General features: G+C 57.0%; 6 protein-coding genes across 6 annotated transcripts; 4 read left to right on the top strand and 2 right to left on the bottom strand.

Moving 5' to 3' along the window:
- Window positions 1–477: 477 nt before the first annotated feature.
- On the top strand, window positions 478–2,247 carry CDEST_14501 (Putative adenosine deaminase/editase, tRNA-specific adenosine deaminase 1; the record flags this gene model as incomplete). The annotated part of the gene is made up of 2 exons (XM_062930657.1): window positions 478–842; window positions 1,055–2,247. 2 exons carry the CDS (start codon window positions 478–480, stop codon window positions 2,121–2,123), a joined length of 1,434 nt encoding a protein of 477 aa, XP_062786708.1. The 3' UTR covers window positions 2,124–2,247.
- A 166-nt stretch (window positions 2,248–2,413) lies between these two features.
- CDEST_14500 (Putative nascent polypeptide-associated complex NAC domain, NAC A/B domain superfamily) lies at window positions 2,414–3,764 on the bottom strand. The gene is made up of 4 exons (XM_062930656.1): window positions 3,668–3,764; window positions 3,368–3,496; window positions 2,948–3,120; window positions 2,414–2,841 (listed from the first exon to the last, which is right to left on the bottom strand). Exons 2-4 carry the CDS (start codon window positions 3,421–3,423, stop codon window positions 2,612–2,614), a joined length of 459 nt encoding a protein of 152 aa, XP_062786707.1. The 5' UTR covers window positions 3,424–3,496; window positions 3,668–3,764; the 3' UTR covers window positions 2,414–2,611.
- Window positions 3,765–4,194: 430 nt separating this feature from the next.
- On the bottom strand, window positions 4,195–4,676 carry CDEST_14499 (uncharacterized protein; the record flags this gene model as incomplete). The annotated part of the gene is made up of 3 exons (XM_062930655.1): window positions 4,195–4,331; window positions 4,384–4,568; window positions 4,627–4,676. 3 exons carry the CDS (start codon window positions 4,674–4,676, stop codon window positions 4,195–4,197), a joined length of 372 nt encoding a protein of 123 aa, XP_062786706.1.
- Window positions 4,677–8,126: 3,450 nt separating this feature from the next.
- Window positions 8,127–12,450, top strand: CDEST_14498 (Putative tetratricopeptide-like helical domain superfamily). The gene is made up of 3 exons (XM_062930654.1): window positions 8,127–9,572; window positions 9,623–11,830; window positions 11,883–12,450. The coding sequence occupies exons 1-3, from the start codon at window positions 9,116–9,118 to the stop codon at window positions 12,014–12,016; spliced, it is 2,799 nt and encodes a 932-aa protein (XP_062786705.1). The 5' UTR covers window positions 8,127–9,115; the 3' UTR covers window positions 12,017–12,450.
- A 2,500-nt stretch (window positions 12,451–14,950) lies between these two features.
- Window positions 14,951–16,461, top strand: CDEST_14497 (uncharacterized protein; the record flags this gene model as incomplete). Its single annotated transcript, XM_062930653.1, has 3 exons — window positions 14,951–15,028; window positions 15,122–15,409; window positions 15,490–16,461. 3 exons carry the CDS (start codon window positions 14,951–14,953, stop codon window positions 16,459–16,461), a joined length of 1,338 nt encoding a protein of 445 aa, XP_062786704.1.
- Window positions 16,462–17,217: 756 nt separating this feature from the next.
- CDEST_14496 (Putative six-hairpin glycosidase-like superfamily) lies at window positions 17,218–18,659 on the top strand (the record flags this gene model as incomplete). The annotated part of the gene is made up of 2 exons (XM_062930652.1): window positions 17,218–18,278; window positions 18,404–18,659. The coding sequence occupies 2 exons, from the start codon at window positions 17,218–17,220 to the stop codon at window positions 18,657–18,659; spliced, it is 1,317 nt and encodes a 438-aa protein (XP_062786703.1).
- Between the last annotated feature and the right edge of the window lie 607 nt (window positions 18,660–19,266).

Raw genomic sequence — 19,266 nt, 5'->3', positions numbered from 1 at the left:
AAGCTTTCTCCTGTCTTCTGCACCCTTCGATCCGGTTCCTCGTCTAGCTAATGCGGAGAGTGATTGTCGAGAAAGAGGTTTCGCAAAATGTGTCGGTCGGGAAAAGGTTGTCGATATAGCTAGACGAGCGACCGGGGGTGCGCAAGACTCTCACGCGGTTTGGAGGAGCAGAGGAGGCTATTGCACGTACATTGGCGGTGTTGAATGCGAACGTTTGCTGACTTGTCGGTGATGTGGTCGAAGGGTTCGGGGGGGAAGGCGGGAGGGTGAACGACGGCGCTCTTTCGCGAGAATCTCAATTTTCGACTCTGGAGGCGGGCGCAGGAAGGTGTGGTCCCGGGAGGGAAAGTGTGCCCTGGGCCCCACACTGTCGCCTTCGCTTAACCGAGCCCGTCACGTGGGTGGGTGATGACTGTCCAGGCAGGGTTTTTGTGCCTTGAAGAGGTGGCTGGTGCACGTTTGCCCTGCGTGGGGAGTATGAACTGTGGCGCAACCGCTTCAGCGCCAGGGTGCTTGGAAGCCTGGGCAGAGCCCGGCACTGGACTCGGTAGGCCCACTTACTCAGTCGATCCGAACGGCTCCGGACGTGAGCCCGGGAACGGGAATGTTAACGTTCAACTCGGGATGACCGGCTGGCTGAGGGCGACGAGACCTCTCACTGACAGAATACGGCTGCAAATGGCGACGGACCCCGAACAAGTCGCCGCCTTGGTCCTGCGGCAGTTCCAGAGGCTCCCGGCGAAGCGCAGGCCTCAAGTCAGGGACAATGGACTACACGAATGGGTTCCCTTGAGCGGCATCGTCGCCGAGAGGGACGGTGTTTTGACGTGTCTTTCACTTGCGTAAGTGTGTGGTGGCGGATTTTGATTCACACTTTCTAGTTCAAGTTTAAACTACCGAGAGAGTAACATTTATGTGATTTACTGTCTCGACTACATTTATAGAATGCTGGATCTCGGCGTCATGCGACTCGTGGCTCGATACGCCAATGACGAAACCACTTCATGTCCACTCCCACTATCCTCTATAGACTGCCAGACTAACGGACTCATAGGACGGGAATGAAGTGCCTCCCCGCAAGTAAACTCCCACTAGCGAAAGGCAACGCTCTGCATGACTGGCATGCCGAGATCCTCGCCATTCGCGCTTTCAACCGCTATCTCTTGGACGAGTGCAACAGCCACCTTCAAGGCGCCGCCTCGGGCTTCATCAGGAAGCGTGAACCATCAGAGATTTCCACCGACTCGCCCCAGCCGTTCGCCATCAAGGACGACGTTAAGCTGCACATGTACTGCTCTGAAGCCCCCTGTGGCGATGCGAGCATGGAACTCACCATGGCGGCACAGGACGATGCCTCGCCGTGGCAGGTCCCGGACTCTGCTTCCGCGTCCGTTCCAGGGGCCGCCGACGCCGAATCCCTTCCCGGGCGCGCTTACTTCTCCCAGCTCGGCGTCGTCCGCCGCAAGCCGGCCCGCGGCGACGCGCCCCCGACGACATCCAAGTCCTGCTCCGACAAGCTCGCCCTAAAGCAGTGCACGTCTCTACTCTCCTCGCTCGTCTCGCTGCTCGTCCACCCGGGCAACGCCTATCTTGCGACCCTCGTGTTGCCGGAGTCGCAGCACTCCGCCGCGGCGTGTGAACGGTCCTTCTCGGAGTCGGGGCGGCTGCGCGCGTTGGCGGGCGCGCAATGGCACGGCGGTTACGGCTTCTTCCCCTTCCAGGTGCGGACGACGGCGAGGGAGTTTGATTTTTCCCGGAGGAGCGTCGGGACGAGGGCCGGGGCTGAGAGGATCGCGGCGAGCAACCTGGCGGCGGCGTGGACCGCGAGCGGCGTCGACGAGGGGACGATGGGGGGCGTGTTGCAGGGGCGCAAGGCCTTTGACGTCCGGGGCGCGAGCCTGGTGTCCAGGAGGAGGATGTGGGAGCTCGCGGCGGCGCTTACCGGGAGGTTGGAAGGGGACGGCGCGGAGTTGCTACGGCGCGCCGTCGATATTGAGACGTATGCGCAGGTGAAGGGAGGCGAGCTCCTGGCAGATAGACGCGAGGCGAAGAGGATCGCCAGGAAAGAGGGTCTGGCAGGATGGGTTGTGAATGTCGGAGACGACGGCTTCTCGCGTTTGTGATTATAGACACAGCACCCTAGATTCGTCCTGCGCAGTTTCTACCAAAGGGCAACTGGCGGATGAGACCTTCACATCATCAGGTCATTCCACCAAAGCGTAGACACCCTCACATTCATTATTTTCCAGCATCTGTGTTCCTTATGGTATTGCATGGATAGAGGTGTGTTGACTTTGAGCCTCAGTTGTTCACGCAGCTTGTGGTCCGTCACTTTCACGAGGTCCCAAACTGTTTCGCCGTTCCGTGGGAAAAGTACAGGCATGAAGAAGGCCCGTCTCCTATCGATCGTCGCGTTTGGGAAATGAAAGTTTGACTCTTTTGGATTTCTTTTTCAACCCTGACCCCATTCCTTTAATCCACACGCTTCAGATGATATATCCACGGGAACCCGGCATCGCGATCAAACTCCGACCAAAAAATAAAAAAGAAGAAAGAACCCGGCTTGTGGGCTTCCCTTTTTTTAATAGTCCTCTTTATATTTGGTTCGCATTTACTCGACCTTGCTCTCGAAGTTCTCACCCTCGACGAGGTCGGGGATGTCGTCCTCCTCACCGTCCTTGCCCTCCTTCTGCATGTTCTGGTAGCTCTCGGCGAGCTTGCGGAGAGAGGCGAGGGAGTCGGGGCCGAGCTGGTTAAGGATGCCGGGGACGAGCTCGGTGAGCTCCTTGTCCTCACCGTTGCCGTAGATGGCGAAGGTGTTGGCGGGGACAGCGGCGTGAACTGTTGGCAGGGTGTGGCATCTTAGTAAAAATGGTCTCCCAACTCGGATGCTTGGTGACAGCTTCCTCGTTGAGGCAAAGCAGGAAGGGGGGAGGGGGGTCATTACCCTTGGGAGCAGCGAAGTGGATGACGTTGCCGTCGGACTTGAACATGTTGACCTCCTCGATGGCCTGGATGGGCTGGACGTTGAGCTTCTTCAGAGCGGCCTGGAGCTTCTTGTCGTCGGCAGCGGAGCGCGCGGGCGCACGCTTCATCTTTCTGCGGGGGGTGCCCTTGCCGCTATTGTCGGGCGAAAAGGAATCGAAACGTCAGTCATTGTTAAGTGCAACAGCAATCGCGGGACAGCGGTTTGTGGGCTTTCCCTCTCTCTTTTCGTCGATTCGGTGAGGGAGGAAATGGAGGGCAAGTGAGGGGTCATTTTTCGGAGGTCACACATACCCTGCGCGCAACAAGTCAGTCACTCATTTCGTTCGATCCATACCACCATAATTCAATCCTGGGGACATTGAAAAAAATTGCCAGAGACATACCGATACGCGCGGAGGCGCCGAGCTTCTTGAGGCGTTCCTGAACGTCCGACATGGTGGGCAAATGCTCGAACTTTTGACGGTTTGGGGAGGTTTTGCGGGTGGGGGAAGAGTAAGAAGGAGCTGTGCTGTGCGAGAGGCCAGGGCAATTAGCAAAAAATGTGGTTGGAGGTGGGAAAAACCCGGGCGGGCAGCCACCGGCCGACCCCCCTCTCTGGCGAGGCACGGCCAGGTGACGACGAAGGTTTTCCCGTCCGGTCCCGGCGCGGCGGAGAAAATGAAAAAAAAAGAAGGCCTACCGTAATTCGTTCGTCTCGTCACGGTCCCGTACTGCTATCTATCCAGTATCGTAAGGCTGAGCCGCTTCTGACCTCTGGGTGAGCAATGTGATGATGGACGTTTTGTGCGTTGCCAAGAGTTGACTCGCTTGCGGAATTAGTATGTGCCGAGAGGTACGTTCCTTTTTGGCGGAATGTTCACCGAGCACACACCGATATGAGTGGGGTGGGGCATGGCGGCGAGCCTTATGGTTTTTTTGGTCCTTGGAGGGGTCTCATTGACACGATGACGATGGGTGTACCACTGAACATTTTGGTCACGTTGAGATTATTTCTTTCCGCCCAGGAAGCAGCCAGCCCCTCCTGAATTGCAGCTCACCCGAAATCGTCAAGCCGTACCCGAGATTTTGAACGCCAACGAGCCAGCCCTCAGAGGCCGGCATGGTATCTCTTGTTGTTATACAGTCGCCCACGGCACAGCACACGCCCAATATCCGAATCCATCACGTATAATTGTACAGTGCGGTCTGCAGAATTGAGACAAGACATCAGTCCAGATCATCAGATATTCCCGACTCTCGCCTCATCGCCGCTTGCTGCGCCTTCAGCTCGGCTTCCTTTCTCTTTTGCTCTTGGATCCGTGCCACCCTTTGTCTCTCAATGTCCTCGTCTCGTACCGTCCAGACTGCTTCTCGTTAGCCAAAGCCGAATCCTAGGACCGGAAAAGCGATACGCACTCGGTCTGTCTGACTTGGAGTACTCCTTCAACTTGGTGACAAAGTGGTCAAACTCGGCTTGCGTCTTCTCGCGGTTCGCCAGGCTCCTTGCCTGCAGCTCGGGGTTGTATCTCTTGAACAGCTCCTCCTCCGTTGGTGTCACCCACATGGTGAAGGCCGGGCCGCCGATGCAGAATGCGCCTCCGCTGCGAGTTTGGTCAGTCGGCTGTTCGCAAACGTCTTGCCGGGGGGGCGGCGCCATACCCGAGCATCATCTTCCCCCACAACTTCCAATTCGTAGCCTTCTTTGCCATTGCGTGCGATTTCGTGCGATGGGGAGATGGAGCGGCGGTCGGGGTGCGGTGGTCCGTATTCTCTTGCGACGGAGAGGCAATGCTCTCACAGTCGATGACGAACCTGACGCGCTTGATTGGAGATCTACCGACCTTGTCCTATTCAGGAAGGCGGTGGGGATTTGAGCATCTTATGGATGGAAGAAGGTGGCCCAAGCTGGAGAGTGTGGCGTGTGCTTCCGTGCTTGCGCCTCGGTACGTATCCGGACAACTGAAGGCAGTTCTTGGCTCTGAGTCGTCATCGTGGCCCAGAGACAGTACCATCACCTCAACTTACCAGCAAATCCTATGACAGGGATCTGCCGGTTCATGGCGCACGCGGAAGAGCAATCGCCCGTTGGGGGCTGTGTAACTGTTCTGCCCATCAACGACAGACTCTTTTGTGGTGTGTGTCGGGCATCGAACCACTTGGAGACGGGCAGCGCTCCAGATGGACGAGACGAAGAAACAACCCGGCACGTCCACAGTCCGCCTCTCCAAGCTGCAGGAACGCGAAAGGCCATCCCGAAGAGAACCCCCAATGACAGGTCGAAGGCGAGCGCCGGCCCCCGCGAGCTGCGGCACGGCATCCCTGGGAACAAGAAAAGCCAAGGGTGAATCCGCGGAAACGTGCCTGCCTGCCAAGTCTAGCACGTTGCCTATTTGCGGTGTCGCCTCGGTAGGTTTTCTTTAAGGTCAACCTCTGGTATGGGCCTCTGCGTGTGGCAACAGTGCCTGCCTGCATCTTTATTCGACAAGTCGGTCTGTAGTGTAGAAAATCCTGGACCGTCTCAAGGACACTCGGACCTTGGCCGCTCTGCCCCTTTTTCCGTTCGCGAGGCGGAATCACGCTCGCGGAAACGGGGAGCTGACGCAGACAAATGGCGGAACCCACAAATGCTTTCTTGGCTGTACGTTGAACCGGGCCGAACGGCCCTCCCATTCGACCTTGTAAGGTTCTCAGGCGCCCACTCCGGACGGCGGTCGAGGAAGTGGAGGCGACCGGCCGGTAACACCGTCGTAAAGCGATACGATAGGGTAGAGGCCTCCTGAGCATGACCCAAGAGGCTGATGGCCGATTGACGAATCGAATCCATCACAAGGATGTTCGTCTTCTGGGGAGAGGAACAGTTTATCCGCCAGATGGTGTGCATTGCGACCAGGTAGTTGATTACCAGGAACCACCCACGATGAGGAGGCGAGCCGGCGGTGCTGCCTCGGAATGACTGCGGCAGACAGGCATTTGCTGACCTTGGGAATCACGCAAGCCGTTCGTTCACCAGCGCCCCGAGCAACAGGACGGGAGACGACGGGAAGGTGGGAAGAGATGAGACGAAATGTCGCGGACGTGGGCGGCGCACAGAGACACGGCGAACCTAATTGCCCCGCGGTCGGTGGTCGAGGGGTACCAGAGCATCCAAGAGACGTACTTGGGGGCAGGGCTTACATGAGTGAGCGTGGGCTCTTCTTCAGCCTTGCTTTCTTCGTGTTCCTTGATGCTCGGATGCCATTTCTTCAGGGCTTTCATGTGTGTTGAATAATGGACCCCTCCCCTTGAACTTCAAGGGCATGCACAGAGAGAGCCTAGGGTACCAGACTCGGAAGGGGGCTGAAGGACCAAACCAGGGTCGCCACTGGAGGGTTTCTGATACAGCGCTCTGGTTGCACCCTCTCAATTTTCAAGAGACACGGGGAGAGCGCATTGCTGCAGCACTAGTCCGACGGGGGTCGCTGGGGGATTGATCCTTGTATCTTGGGAGGACACGATTGTGCGACGAGGGGCCATCGGGCCATCGGGCAGTCGGGCAGTTGAGATGAGAATAGGCGGGATGCCTGAAGCAGCGTCGTCTTTTTTGTGTTCTTTTTTTGTCCTCTCCTTGAGAGCACAGGCGCAGAGTATTTGGATTACAAGTATTCGTCTTGCGAAAGCAAAGGCAAAAAGCATAAAAGGGGAGAGTTGTCGGATGAAGCTTTGGCGATTACCCAATGGAGCCTGATGTGTCTCTAGTGCTGAGGGGATACAAGTAGGAAGGACTATCAGCTTTGCTGCAGACATCTGGGACATCCGGGACATTGAAACCTCTAGCCGTTCGACTGACTCTCTCTTTCAACCTCCCTTCCGATTTTCTCATCAGCGAGAGGGTCCCTAGGTCCCCTTGGTGGACCGTGGGGGGGATGTGTTGTGGAATGTGAAATGCGAAAGCCGGGGCAGCCAGCCAACGTACCCGCAGCCATGACCTCAGTTCCAAGTCGCGACGCCGGGAAGACCCTGGTTGCAGCGCTCGGATGAACCTTTGCCTGGTGGTTTTTTTTCTTTCTCTCTCTTTTTCTATGGTGTGTGTTTTTCACAGGCGAGTACATCGTACATACTTACCCAGCTGGTATCGAAAATAAAAAATGAATGACCCTAAGCATGTTGACTCACTGACTAGAGACTATGGTTTGCAGAGTGATACACCACCCGGTCTCTGTTGTTGACGTTGTGGGCGGACTCGAGTTCCAGCGGCTGTGCTGCTATTGCTGGATCTCCAAACCAATGCGCAAAAGCGTCGAGCAAAAGTACAATAAACCCTCGAGCTAGCGGGCGGCAGTGCGGACACTGCATGCGTACCTTGCCTTAGTGAGGTGTACTCTGTCGCTCGGTTCAATGGGTGCAGGTGCCGAAGTAGCGTTGTATCGCGTGGGGTTCATGTGCCTACCTAGGTACCTTGAGTAGGTACCTACTGCACTGTCTCCATACTTTGTAGCGGCTTCTGGTGTATTGATTGGGGTCGATGTCAAGTGGTCTTTCTGCTGGGGTTTTTTGTTGTTTCTTAGGCTTTTGGTAGCCGAGCATGGACACAAAACGCATCGACGAAATGAAGCTAAGAGAGCCCTGGGCGATAATACTAATGATAACAATAGTAACATCTATCCATCGTTGATAATTTGTGGCTCTGAATCGCAAGAGCATGGAGGAAGACGACGAGGGACACGGGCCTGGCCGGCGGCTTCTCAAACATGCTGTCGTCATGTTATTGATGTCGCTCGGGTGAACGAACTAATTACATTTCCTAGCCAATTGCTTGCCTGCGCTACCTTTTCTTTCTTGTCTGTAGGTAGGTAGTGAATGAGAAGAGTTGCGAGTTCAACGGCTGTGTGTCTCATAGACTCTCATTGCTCCTCCAGCATCACCTGCTCCAACGCCAACAGTCACTTGCAATGTCTCTAGGCGAGGGAGGGAGGTACTGATTTCGTGGCAATGAAGTAGAGGTACTCAACCGAGCATGCTCAAAACGCCATAGCCAGATGTACATACACTTTGCGTGTACAGCCCATCCGCAAGCGACCACCTACCTAGTCATCCGACCGTCTTGTCTTTACCTATTCAACCCAACCCGCCGTGGTCGCACCGCATCCGCTGCTCTTTTCCACTCTTCTACGTCCACCACACAGGCGACCTCCTAGTCGTCCTTCTTGACACACACACACACCCTGCATGTGGATGCGTGCATGAGCCAGACCTCGTCCTCGCTCCAACTCTCTCTCACCTCTACCCTGGGCTCTAGGCTCTTCTCTTCCTTCCACTCCTTAAAGCCCAATACATAGCAATACCTACGGATACAACTCAGCTCCTTTCTCATTCCACAACGACTTGCCCAGGAGCAGCTCAACCCAGCCCCCCTTCCAAGTTCGTCGCCTTCACCCCCACCGCCGCCACGCTGCCACCAATAGACGCCGTGTTCCGGAAACACCTGCCATCTCTCTCGCTCACACAACATACACATACACCCACCTTCTCTCCATCTCTTTCTCTCGCTCCCCTTAACACTTGTTTTATTGATTCACCGCTCAACTCCCTCCCGGCACTGCTCAACGCGCGGCTTGTTTTTCTTTCTTATTCCCTCCTTTTTATCTCCTTGGAAACTCGCCTCCTCGCCTGGTTCGCCTGGCTCTAGCCTCCGTGTGCCGACGGCCGCGTCCCCTGTGTCTACTCGTCAACTGTCTGTTCTCTCCTCTCCCCGTTGAGAAGGAAGAATAAGAAAAACAAGTCCAATTGTCCGCTCTCTCGCATAGCCTGGCCCGCCGAAACCGTCGATCAGCATTGAGCCGAAACCCGCTGGACCCCAGCAAAGAGAACCACCCTCCGCCGACACTAGGCCTCTCGACACTCTTCGCTATGCGCCTGCTGTAGACGCTCCATTTCCGGCAAGCTGTGGAGCTACACCTAATTTTCTCCTTTCCAGTAACCTTATGCGAACCCGAGCCGCCTAGAAGCTCCCCTAACTTGCCGCTTTTCCGACTTCGATTCAGCGACCACACTCCGACACGTCAATAAATCACCACAACCTCTACTTAACCCCCCTCTGCACCCAGTGCCCGCGACCACCGACAAGCCGACGAGCACGGCTTCGACACCTCCAGCGGCGCTACACCAGACAATGGCAGGATACCCGGGACAGCGCCCGTACGGCGGTGGTCCGCCCGCGCCTCGTCCCGGTCCCGGCCCTGCGCCCCCATCGCGGGGTCCTCCTCCCCAGCAATACGACAACTATCAGCAAGACGCGTATGGCTACGACTACTACGACGACGGAGGCTACGGCCCGGAATACGGCGGCCAATATCAGGATCCCAACTACGCCAGAGGCCCCCCGCCCCCGAATCAAGGCTATCCGCCGCAGGACTACTACGCTGGTGGCCCTGGGCCCAATGGCCCCCCGAGAGGAGGACGACCGCCTCAAATGGGAAGGGGCGGTCCCATACCCCGTCCGCCAACGGCCGATGGCACTCGCGGCGCACACCCGCCCCGGGGCGGACCAGGAGGCCGAGGAGGCTTCCCCATGGGCCGAGGAGGTCGCCCTGCCCAGTACGAACGATCGGCGAATTCAGAGCCTACCCGTAAGTCGCGCCCTTCCATTTGCGCCTCTCCTGTGCTGATGAAAAGCCAGCCAATCGCCACCGCCCGCAAGACCCAGGGCCATTGAGCCCGCCCGGCCCCCAAGGCTTCGGTGGCGCTTTCCCGGCATTCCCAGGGCAGGGTCGCAAGACGGACCTCGACGCGGAGGCCGCCATTCTGAACAAGATGGCCGGGATGGACATCGCTGGCAGTCAACGGCCTTCTGGTCCTCCCAACGGCAGAGCGCCACCACCGCGAGATCCCCGCCGCGGTCCGGACCCAGGGTACGGACCCGACTTACGAGGCGACGGCTACGGTCCACCGGGACCCCCGAGAGACGACTTCGGTCCTCCTTCCAGGAGCATGACGATGCCCGTCAACGATGGATCGCAACGACGTGCGCCTCCGCCGCGCATGGATCCATATGGTGGCGGCCCTCCGGGGCCCCCGCGCAATGGAGTACCCCCTCGACCTTCGACGGCCCAAGGAAACCGCCCCCCTCCCCAGCGCATGTATCCCCCGAATCCGATGCCGCAGCCGCCTCTGCACCAACCTCAGCAGCAGCACCACCAGCACCAGCAACCACCCCTTCAACATGGCGGATATGGTGGAGAGTACGATGGCGGCCAGGACCCATACCGGGACACTAGAGCGTCTTTTGGCGATGTCTACGATGCGTATTACCATTCCACGCGCATGAGCAACCAGAGCAACGCCAGCTACGCCCAGCACGACGTTCCCGACTTTAACGCGGCGCCAGCCAATGGCACTCGCGGGTCTTTCGACCAGCACATGAGGCCCGGCATCGCCCAGCACACCCAGCCAGGTGCCAAGCGCGTGCCCGAGATGAGCCGAACAAAGTCGCAACCCGATTTGAGGCAATCGCAGCAGGCCGTGTTCGAGATGGCTGGCGATGCCCCGCCTATGCCACCGATGGACAACGGGTACCAGGAAGCTTACAACGGACAGAACGGCTGGGACCAGCCGCAAAACCCCCAGATGGGGCGTCCTGGTATGCCCCAGGGCCCTTCACCCAACCGCGGCCCCGACAGTCTTCCATCGCACCCAGCTCCCGTGCGACCTGGCCACATGCCCAACTCGATGGTCAACATGAACGACAAGCCTGCGCCGATCCGCAACTATAGCGGCGCGTCCAACGTACCGACGCCTCCCGCGGGTCCTGGCGGTGGGCCCCCACCGCAGCAGCAAATGCTGCCTCACCAACCGAGCAAGTCCTCGCTGCAAGACATCACCACACCCGTTACCCAAGAGGAATTGGAGCGATTGCGGCAGACCATCAAGTCGAACCCGAACGACCAGGAGTCCGCCTTGAGGCTGGCAAAGAGACTTGTGGAAGCTGCTGATGTTCTGGCCCCTGCCCTCGCAGATCCTAAGATGAGGACCCGCGGCCGCGAGAGGTATCTTGCCGATGCCAACAAGATTCTCAAGAAGCTTTCGAGCGCGCAAAACCCCGAGGCCATGTTCTTCTTTGCCGATTGCCTAGGTCGTGGCTTGTTCGGGCTGGAGCCCGATAACAAGGAGGCCTTCACGCTGTACCAATCGGCTGCTAAGCTCGGGCACGCGGCGGCGGCCTACCGGACGGCGGTGTGCTGCGAGATTGGACACGAAGAAGGCGGCGGCACCAGAAAGGATCCTCTGAAAGCGATTCAGTGGTATAAGAGAGCCGCTACTCTTGGAGACACGCCTGCCATGTACAAGGTCGGCATGATCCTTCTGAAGGGCCTTCTCGGCCAGCAAAAGAACCCCCGCGAGGCTGTTGGATGGCTGAAGAGGGCAGCTGAACGGGCTGATGCCGAGAATCCTCACGCCTTGCACGAGCTGGGCTTGTTGTACGAATCGGCTGCCCCCAATGATGCAATCATCAAGGATGAGGCGTACGCGTTTACGCTCTTCAGGCAGGCAGCTGATCTTGGCTATAAATTCTCGCAGTACCGCCTGGGCTGTGCGTTCGAGTACGGCTTGATGGGTTGCCCCGTGGATCCCCGGCAGTCCATCATGTGGTACTCGCGTGCAGCCCAGCAGGGCGAGCATCAATCCGAGTTGTCGCTTAGTGGTTGGTATCTCACCGGCAGCGATAACGTCTTGCAGCAGAGCGACACGGAAGCGTATTTGTGGGCCCGCAAGGCTGCTACAGCTGGTCTGGCAAAGGCTGAGTACGCGATGGGCTACTTCACCGAAGTGGGTATCGGTGTGCCGGCTAACATGGAGGACGCAAAGCGTTGGTACTGGAGAGCGGCTGGTAAGTACGATGCATCTGTTCACGACAAGCTCTTGTTGACCGCTCCCTGCAGCCCAAGATTTCCCCAAGGCCCGTGAGCGTCTCGAGGACCTCAAACGCGCCGGCAAAAGCGGTCCTCGTCAACGGGAGCGCATCTCGCGCAGCAAGATCGGCAAGCAACAGGAGGGCGAGTGCTCCGTCATGTAGACGAAGATCCGCGCCACACGCATCAACTTCCCATTTAATACGAGCGGTCCGGGCTGGGCTCCTGTGTCGACCGCGACGATGACCATGAACAGAGGATGAAGAGACGACGGCGCAACCACCCGTGTACTTGTACGGCATCACACAACATCGGATGTACGACCTGCTCGGAACAGGAAAGAAAACGCCCCAGAAAGGAGGCAGGTGGAGAGCAAAGTTGCCCTGGCGTTCTGGAATCAAGGGGAGTTTAACCTCCTTTCGTTGGATTGGGTGGCATTCATATATCATTCATCTCCCATAGGCCACGACACACAGATGGTCGGATGGGTGAGTCATGCTACGTTAAAGTCTTGCTTCGCCCAAGAGCAGGCGGACATGCTCACACAGTCCATGTTTGGCGTTAAGCATATATAATTATCCATTCATCTGCTACGGCCTGACGTATTCAGCGTGTCACCAAGTCAAATGCCCCGTCGTGTGAGTTTGGGGGCTGTGATTCGACCACGTGACGTTGTTACATGAGCGGAAGCATTATCCCTACTTAAAATGGCATTCGATAACGCAGGTTTTGTGACCCGCTCCTAGCTTGTCAATTCATCTGGGTCAAGGACATCGTTCAGAGAAGCTTAGAACATCCTGCCTCGAGCAGGGTTCGAAGGTGGGCTCAAACCTATGCAAGCATACGGATACAATTTGTAAGTGCAGAGTTGAATTAAAAGTGAAACGGGGAACACGAAACAAATAATGCTCGGACATGCCATCCAGACTTAAGGTGGAAGTTGTTCGTCCGCGAAATCCAGACAATTGGGAAAGTTTGCATCATAGGTATACAAATTCGCTGGACGTCGAAACTGTCAGGAACCCCCTTCTTGCCCTAGTGGTCAACGGAACCTAGACCATGTCGGCGTAGCGCGCTGCGCGTGGAATATGGCTAAACATGGGACTTGACAACATAATCTATAGAGAGCCTTGCTGATATCATCTTGGAGTGCTTTCAGCTTCGTGTTCCTGCAGCTTCCGCCCACGATTTTAATGCTCTGTTCTCCGTTTGATTAATATTGGCCGGTGTCACTCAACGAAGGGGTTTCCGGTTCCCGTCAAACTTGTTTCTCCACATGTGTTTGGGTTCTCAACCGCGCGAACAACAAGCGTATACGCGTGATGTGCCGCTCTCTTGCTTCTGGCTCTGAGACACCTTAATCTCGACTGGGTAGGGGTTCTCACTCTGGTTCATCATGGATAGAATGGGACGGCATACCTGAAAGGGCCCGGAAGGCTGGAGAACAAGATCCTGTGCTTGAGCGCTGTTTATTCTCGACAGTCTAGTGTGGCAATCGGAGAAAGGGCTGTCTGTGTGTGATGAACGAAACTTGTATGTGGCCGAGGGTCGATCACAAGACGAGAAAGTTCTCGGGTAATTGGAAACAGGTTGGTATGCTTGGTGGTAGGGGAGGTAGGGCGCCTAACCGGCTCAGCCTCTCCTTGCCGTTGAAGCTCGGAAAACAAAACAGATGATTCTGAGCCCGCGGAAGAACATGATTTTGAAGTAGACGTGGTGAATAGGAAAAGCAAAATAGTGCTAAGGACCAGAGAGGCAGAGAAGCCTACGATGAGCTGAAAACAATGGAGAGCTTGGCGGGTTCCGTGTAGACTCCAGGCCTAGCAAATCTAGACACGGCATTCATCCATAAACGCACATCCCCCTAAGGACCTCAACGCTCAAAGCAAAGAGACGGAGGCGAAGGTGAAGACTGGGGATGAGGGGCCGTTGGGCCGACTCGTAGAGGTGTCGCTACGGCTGATACGGTCTCTGAGACAGACAACAAGAGCCTCCCACCTAGAACAAGCAGCAAGGGCAAAAGAGGTGCAACAAAACTAAGCTTGGGTTATTGCACGCAACCGTTGCTCGAAGCGGATAATAGCCCTTTCGATATCGTCCACTTTTAGATCAGGTCTAACCCATGCTCAGTACGAAGTGGAGTTAACTTGAACTGAAACTGTGCATACCATAATCTTCAAGGACTCCATTGTCAACTTCAGTTTTGCGGTGGCTGAATCGTGGTGATCGAAACATCCGTAGACCGACTGACCCCGTCTTGCATTCATAGCCATCTTGCCACCCAAGAGTTAGCACATACGACCATACCCACTGGAGAACTCGGGATCCCGTCCGCTCTCCCATAGATAAGCCAGTGAGGGCCGGATTAGTAGTTGGGTCGGTGACGACCAGCGAATACCTGGTGTTGTATGTAGTCTATTTTTTTATGGCTATTTCATAGAACTTAATCTTAGTTTATCTGGTGACCTTCCCTCACGGCGTATACAACTACACAGCCGAATAGTACGTTATACCCTTGCATTGCATATATTTGTTGGCTGCTACTTAACCCCTACAAATTGCATTGCTGCCCTTTACATGCAAGAACATGCCTAAGATAAATGGGTTTCAACGACTTCCCATGCACTCGGGCGATGCCTCTCTCCCGCAACGTAGATTGAGACGTCTGTGCCATCGCGTGTAAGATGGTGCATCCCGCAGCCACGATGCCGCCTCTGTCAATTCGAGCTGATGCAGGGTGGGGCTATCTGCTTTCGTAAGGCCCCCTCCCTTCGTCACTGACATGCGATGGACGCCATATAACAACCGCCTCTTAATTTACAGCCCTAGACCCCGCCGCCGATCACGTATCCCGCGCATTTGAGTTCGAAAAGACCCGCCAAGAGTGCGTAGATGAGGATCAAGATATCGCATTCCACCTAAATCACAGAGAACATCTCTGTGGCCGCTGCACGGAAGAAACATTTTGTCTCCACCTCGAGTGCCACTCTTCGGCTTTGAGGACACCCGTAACCTCGACATTCCTTGCCGCAACCGACTTTGCGTTCTTGGCACCTCCAACAGAGCAAAGACGACGCTCTCAATATTTTCAGACATCAATGGCCGAGAACCTGAAACGTTGCAAGCTATTCCCCGACATCCCCCCGGAGCTGTGGTATCTGGTTGCAGGCCACCTTGTACGCCAATGCGCTGTCGTTACTTTACAGGGCCAATTTCCCGCTGATGCGAAGGCATCAACATCCGAGATCGATCTTTCCGGGCCGATCTAGGCGTCTTACGTGAAAGTTGATGGGAACATCTACGTTAGGAGCTTGTACAACTCGCCGGTGGGTACGTCTAGCAGCGACACGCGTCTCTTTTTTCCGACAAAGGAGGACTCGAAAACCGCAGGCGTGGAGGTCTGGGTCTCTGAAGACCATCAACGCATCCGCCGCGTCGTTTTCCTCGCGCCTGGCGCTCTTCAGATTTGGTGCAACGAACAGAGACCAGTACCAGGGGTTTGGTGGCGCAAGGTTCCGCTGGCAGACGTGCGTTCTACCGTCAAGATTCAAACCGATGTAAGAATGGCAGAGATACTCCCTTTATTGCAATCTGCCTTGGCAATTGGAATGGATGTTGGCCAACTATCTACGCACAGGGACTCAAGGTTCGCCACATAGAAGGCTTGCCTAGGAACCTATCGAGCGATCCTTTATCGCAGTTACTTTGGGAGACCCCACCGGCGTCTCCCCCTGATCTGGCACCCATCGTTACTATTGGCATTTCATCCGTTCCTCCTCCCAGAAGTCGCATGAAATCCTTCGACTGCAATCACCCGGACGCAATCGGCTACTTGGTAGCGTGTTGCGGCGATCGCATATTTGACATTGTCACCCACAAGCGAGAAGAGAAAGACTTTTCGCGCCTTTATGAAAATGCACCGGACTGGGCTACTCACTGGATGTATATGCCTCTAGATGAGGGCGAGTTCATCACTCATATTGCCAGTCAACTCCGCCACTATTTCAACCTGCGGTGGCTTGAGATTGGACTGAGCGTAAGACGCCAATTCCTACTCACATCCCACAAGCATCGCCACGGAACTAACGTTACAAAGTTCATAACAAACAAAGGCCGGGTGATAGGTTTTGGGTGGCATGCCAAAACCACGGACAGGATCTTGACTGTCCCGCGGGACAAGACCAGGGTCTATTTCAATTCATGGGACCATCCCGATGGCCAAGCCGGGGTACATCACCTCGCTCTTGAGAAGTCTTACGACAACAATGACGTTGCCCCCATTACACTGAAGCTACCGACCGCCGTCGAAAAAGTCCCCGCTCAAACGAGTCCTGGCACTTTGAGACGCACGGCTTGTTCGTTGGACGGCATCTCCGAAATCCAGCCCTGCATTCGACAAGCCGCGATCTCCCACGTGATTGGTATCAAGGTCAATTATATCAACGGTCATCGTGAATGCCTTGGGCAGTTTCTTCTCGACTTAGCCGCTGAAGCAATCTCCACGTGCGGAAGTGATACCCTGTTTGTGCGTTATGCGAGGTTCACCTCGAATATTCTTGGCATCACCGCAATCACATTGCAAGATCCTGGCGAATCAGGCGGTGCGTGATGGAAGGCCATACCACTTTCGGGTCTACTGGAATGGTGGTTCTGCGCGGAAACGGTAGTCCTTACCCGTAATGGCGCGTTGGTCAAGAAACCAAGCGAAATGTACACTCAAATCGCGTAGTAAATAAGATTGAACCCAAGACTAAGCGGTACTCTTCTACGAAAACGGGCTGTACGGATTGAAGATCTGCTGAGTCTCCGGCTTATACCTGCAGCGTACCTGCTTACTATTGCCAGCGCCAGCCCTACATAGAAACACTCTACAGTAGCCCTACTTATTGATGGGATAGGCTAATTCAACTGAGGCACGTGGTTCGGAAGCAACTGTATCTAGGTTCAAAGGGACCCAGATTGACCGGCTTCATCGCCTTTCTTCATTTCTTCTCACGAGCCACGGCACACCGGCACGAGGGACCAGCACCACACCCCGCATTCCGGCAGGGACCCACCCGCCCGCCCGGCCTGTCTGCCCCATATCCCCCGCTCCAGCCTCCCGGTCCCTGGAATCCTTAGCCCCCCTAAACCTCCGACCCCGCATCCCAGTCCCCGCCTCGACTAGCACACAGCTCACGGCTCACACGAGCTCAATGTCACGCTTGACCGCCTGCTCACTTCCTACATGCATCATCTCATCTTCACACCTCACCTCAACCCTCTCTCTCCGCCCATCTCACTCCTTCTCACCTCCCACCCTCTCACCCCATACCTCATCTTATCTCTTCCATCTCATTCCCTACATCTCACACACCTCCCAAGAATGGACCCCCACCCCCTCCCAACCTACCTCTCCAAAGTCCTTGCCCTCTCCCCGCCGCAGTCGACGCACCCGCCCTCCACCCTTACCGGGCCCCTGACGTCTCACACCGGGCTTGCCTATCTCTTCCTCGCCGTCTCCGCCGACCACCCGCGGCTGCAGGTCCACTCCTACCCGGCCATCCACTGGGCCCGCGCCTACATCTCCAACATCCCGACGCCCTCCGCGCCGATTACCCCGTTCGCTCCCGGCGGCGACGACGACAGACCCAGCCCCGCCGTCCCCGCCGTCCTAGGTCTCCTATCCGACGCCCTCGCCGGCCCCGCTGTCCGTGCCTGTGTCACAAAGGACCTCGCCCATGTGCGTGTCTTCCTCGCCCTCCTCGCCCCGGTCGTGGAATACATCCTCCGCGTACCAACGGCCGCCGCAGGGTCATCATCACCATTCCCCGCCGCGGCCCTCCACGCGCCTTTGCCTCTGCCACCGCTGCCAACGTGCCTCCTTCACGGCCTCGCGGGAACGCTCTACCTCCTCCGCCTGATCCGGCACTGGGTTCCCTCCTCCGCCCCCCTCGTCTCCCGCACCATAGTCCACGTCTCGGATTACCTCCTCTCACCCTCTACCCCGTGGACCTGTCCCTCGCCCTCGTCCTCGCCCGCGGACCGCCACGGCGTATCGCACGGCGTCCTTGGCACCCTAACCCAGCTCGTCCTCACGACTCCGCCCCTCGCGCCCTCCCTCGCCCCGCGCCTCTCCGCCCTGCTGGACCTCCAACTCCCCGACGGCGACTGGCCCTCGCCGCGAGATCAGCAACAGCAGCACCATCACGACGACGGCGTACCCCCCGAAACGCACGCATCCGCCCCCTCAGGGGGCGTCGGCTTCGCCTCCGGGCCGCAGGGTCTTGTCATCTCCCTCCTCTCGTTGCGCCCTTTCTTCCCGGCCCTGCAGGACCGCATCGACGAGGCCGTCCATCGCGCGCGTGAGTTTCTCTGGGCGCGGGTGCAGGATCCCGGGTCGTCGAGGGAGGCCAACCTTTTTCGCGGCGTGCTGGGCACCGCGCTGTGAGTCCCCCCCTCCATTTTATGTGACACCCCTCCCCTTCCCCCCCCGATGGTCTTTTGCATCCATCCGTCCTGGATATACGACCAGTGTCATCGAGGTATTACCCCGACTAACACCGTCTCAGAGCCTTCCCGAAAGGACCCCAGAGGATCCGCTTCCTCGCCCTCGCGGCATCCCCCTCCCCGCCGCCGGAAACGCAGCCCTCCTCTTCCACCACCACTGCGTTCACAACGTCGACGGCAGCAGAAGTAGCAGCAGCAGCAGCAGGAGTGGCGGCGACGCCGGGGTCCCTGATGACGTCCCCCTCCCCTGGCTCCGCGTGGGCGCACTCCGTCAGCGAGAGGGAGCTGCCGCGCATGATCCTTTACAACGACATGTGAAGCCACTCCCATGCATTTATGGAGGAGCCGTCATCTCTTTCACAGGACCACCCTCGTAACGCCCGGTCATATTTACAGTAAACCTGTATGATCGTAACTACATCCGCCCTTGCGCGACGGCTCGGTTACACCTCGCTCTGCGGGCCGACTAACCCGCCACCCCCATTCTTCGAGACCCGGCTCGTGACTCCCGCACGTCGGGTGAGGGCACACGACCTGGACCGAAGGGACCTCACTTTGGTTCCGTACCCAGCCGGTGCCGGGAACGAGTATCTGGACCCTAACGAGAACATCCAGAGACGGGTCCGCTTGAAAGGGGAGACGAAAGGAGCCTGCGAGCCTCGCCAGGTATCATCAGTAGGAGACGCCGGTGATATACCCCCAACACACGACATTTCACCGTCCCGAACGGTGGGGAGGGAAACTTCAACACCAGGCCGACAGGATGTAACCACCCAGAACAAACAGATCATATCACGCATCTGGATCAACCACACACACGCAAGCGTTGGCAATGGAATTCATATTCCAAAAGGCGTCCGCCACCCCGCGTAGGGAGGCGAGACGACGGGTATAATAGCCACTTCACCCACTTCACCCACACCAT

The sequence above is a fragment of the Colletotrichum destructivum genome, chromosome 10 (genome assembly GCF_034447905.1).
Source record: "Colletotrichum destructivum chromosome 10, complete sequence".
In the NCBI taxonomy this organism is placed as follows: Eukaryota; Fungi; Ascomycota; class Sordariomycetes; order Glomerellales; family Glomerellaceae; genus Colletotrichum; species Colletotrichum destructivum.
Note: the sequence above shows the minus strand (reverse complement) of the source record. Positions and strands in the feature narration are given on the sequence as shown.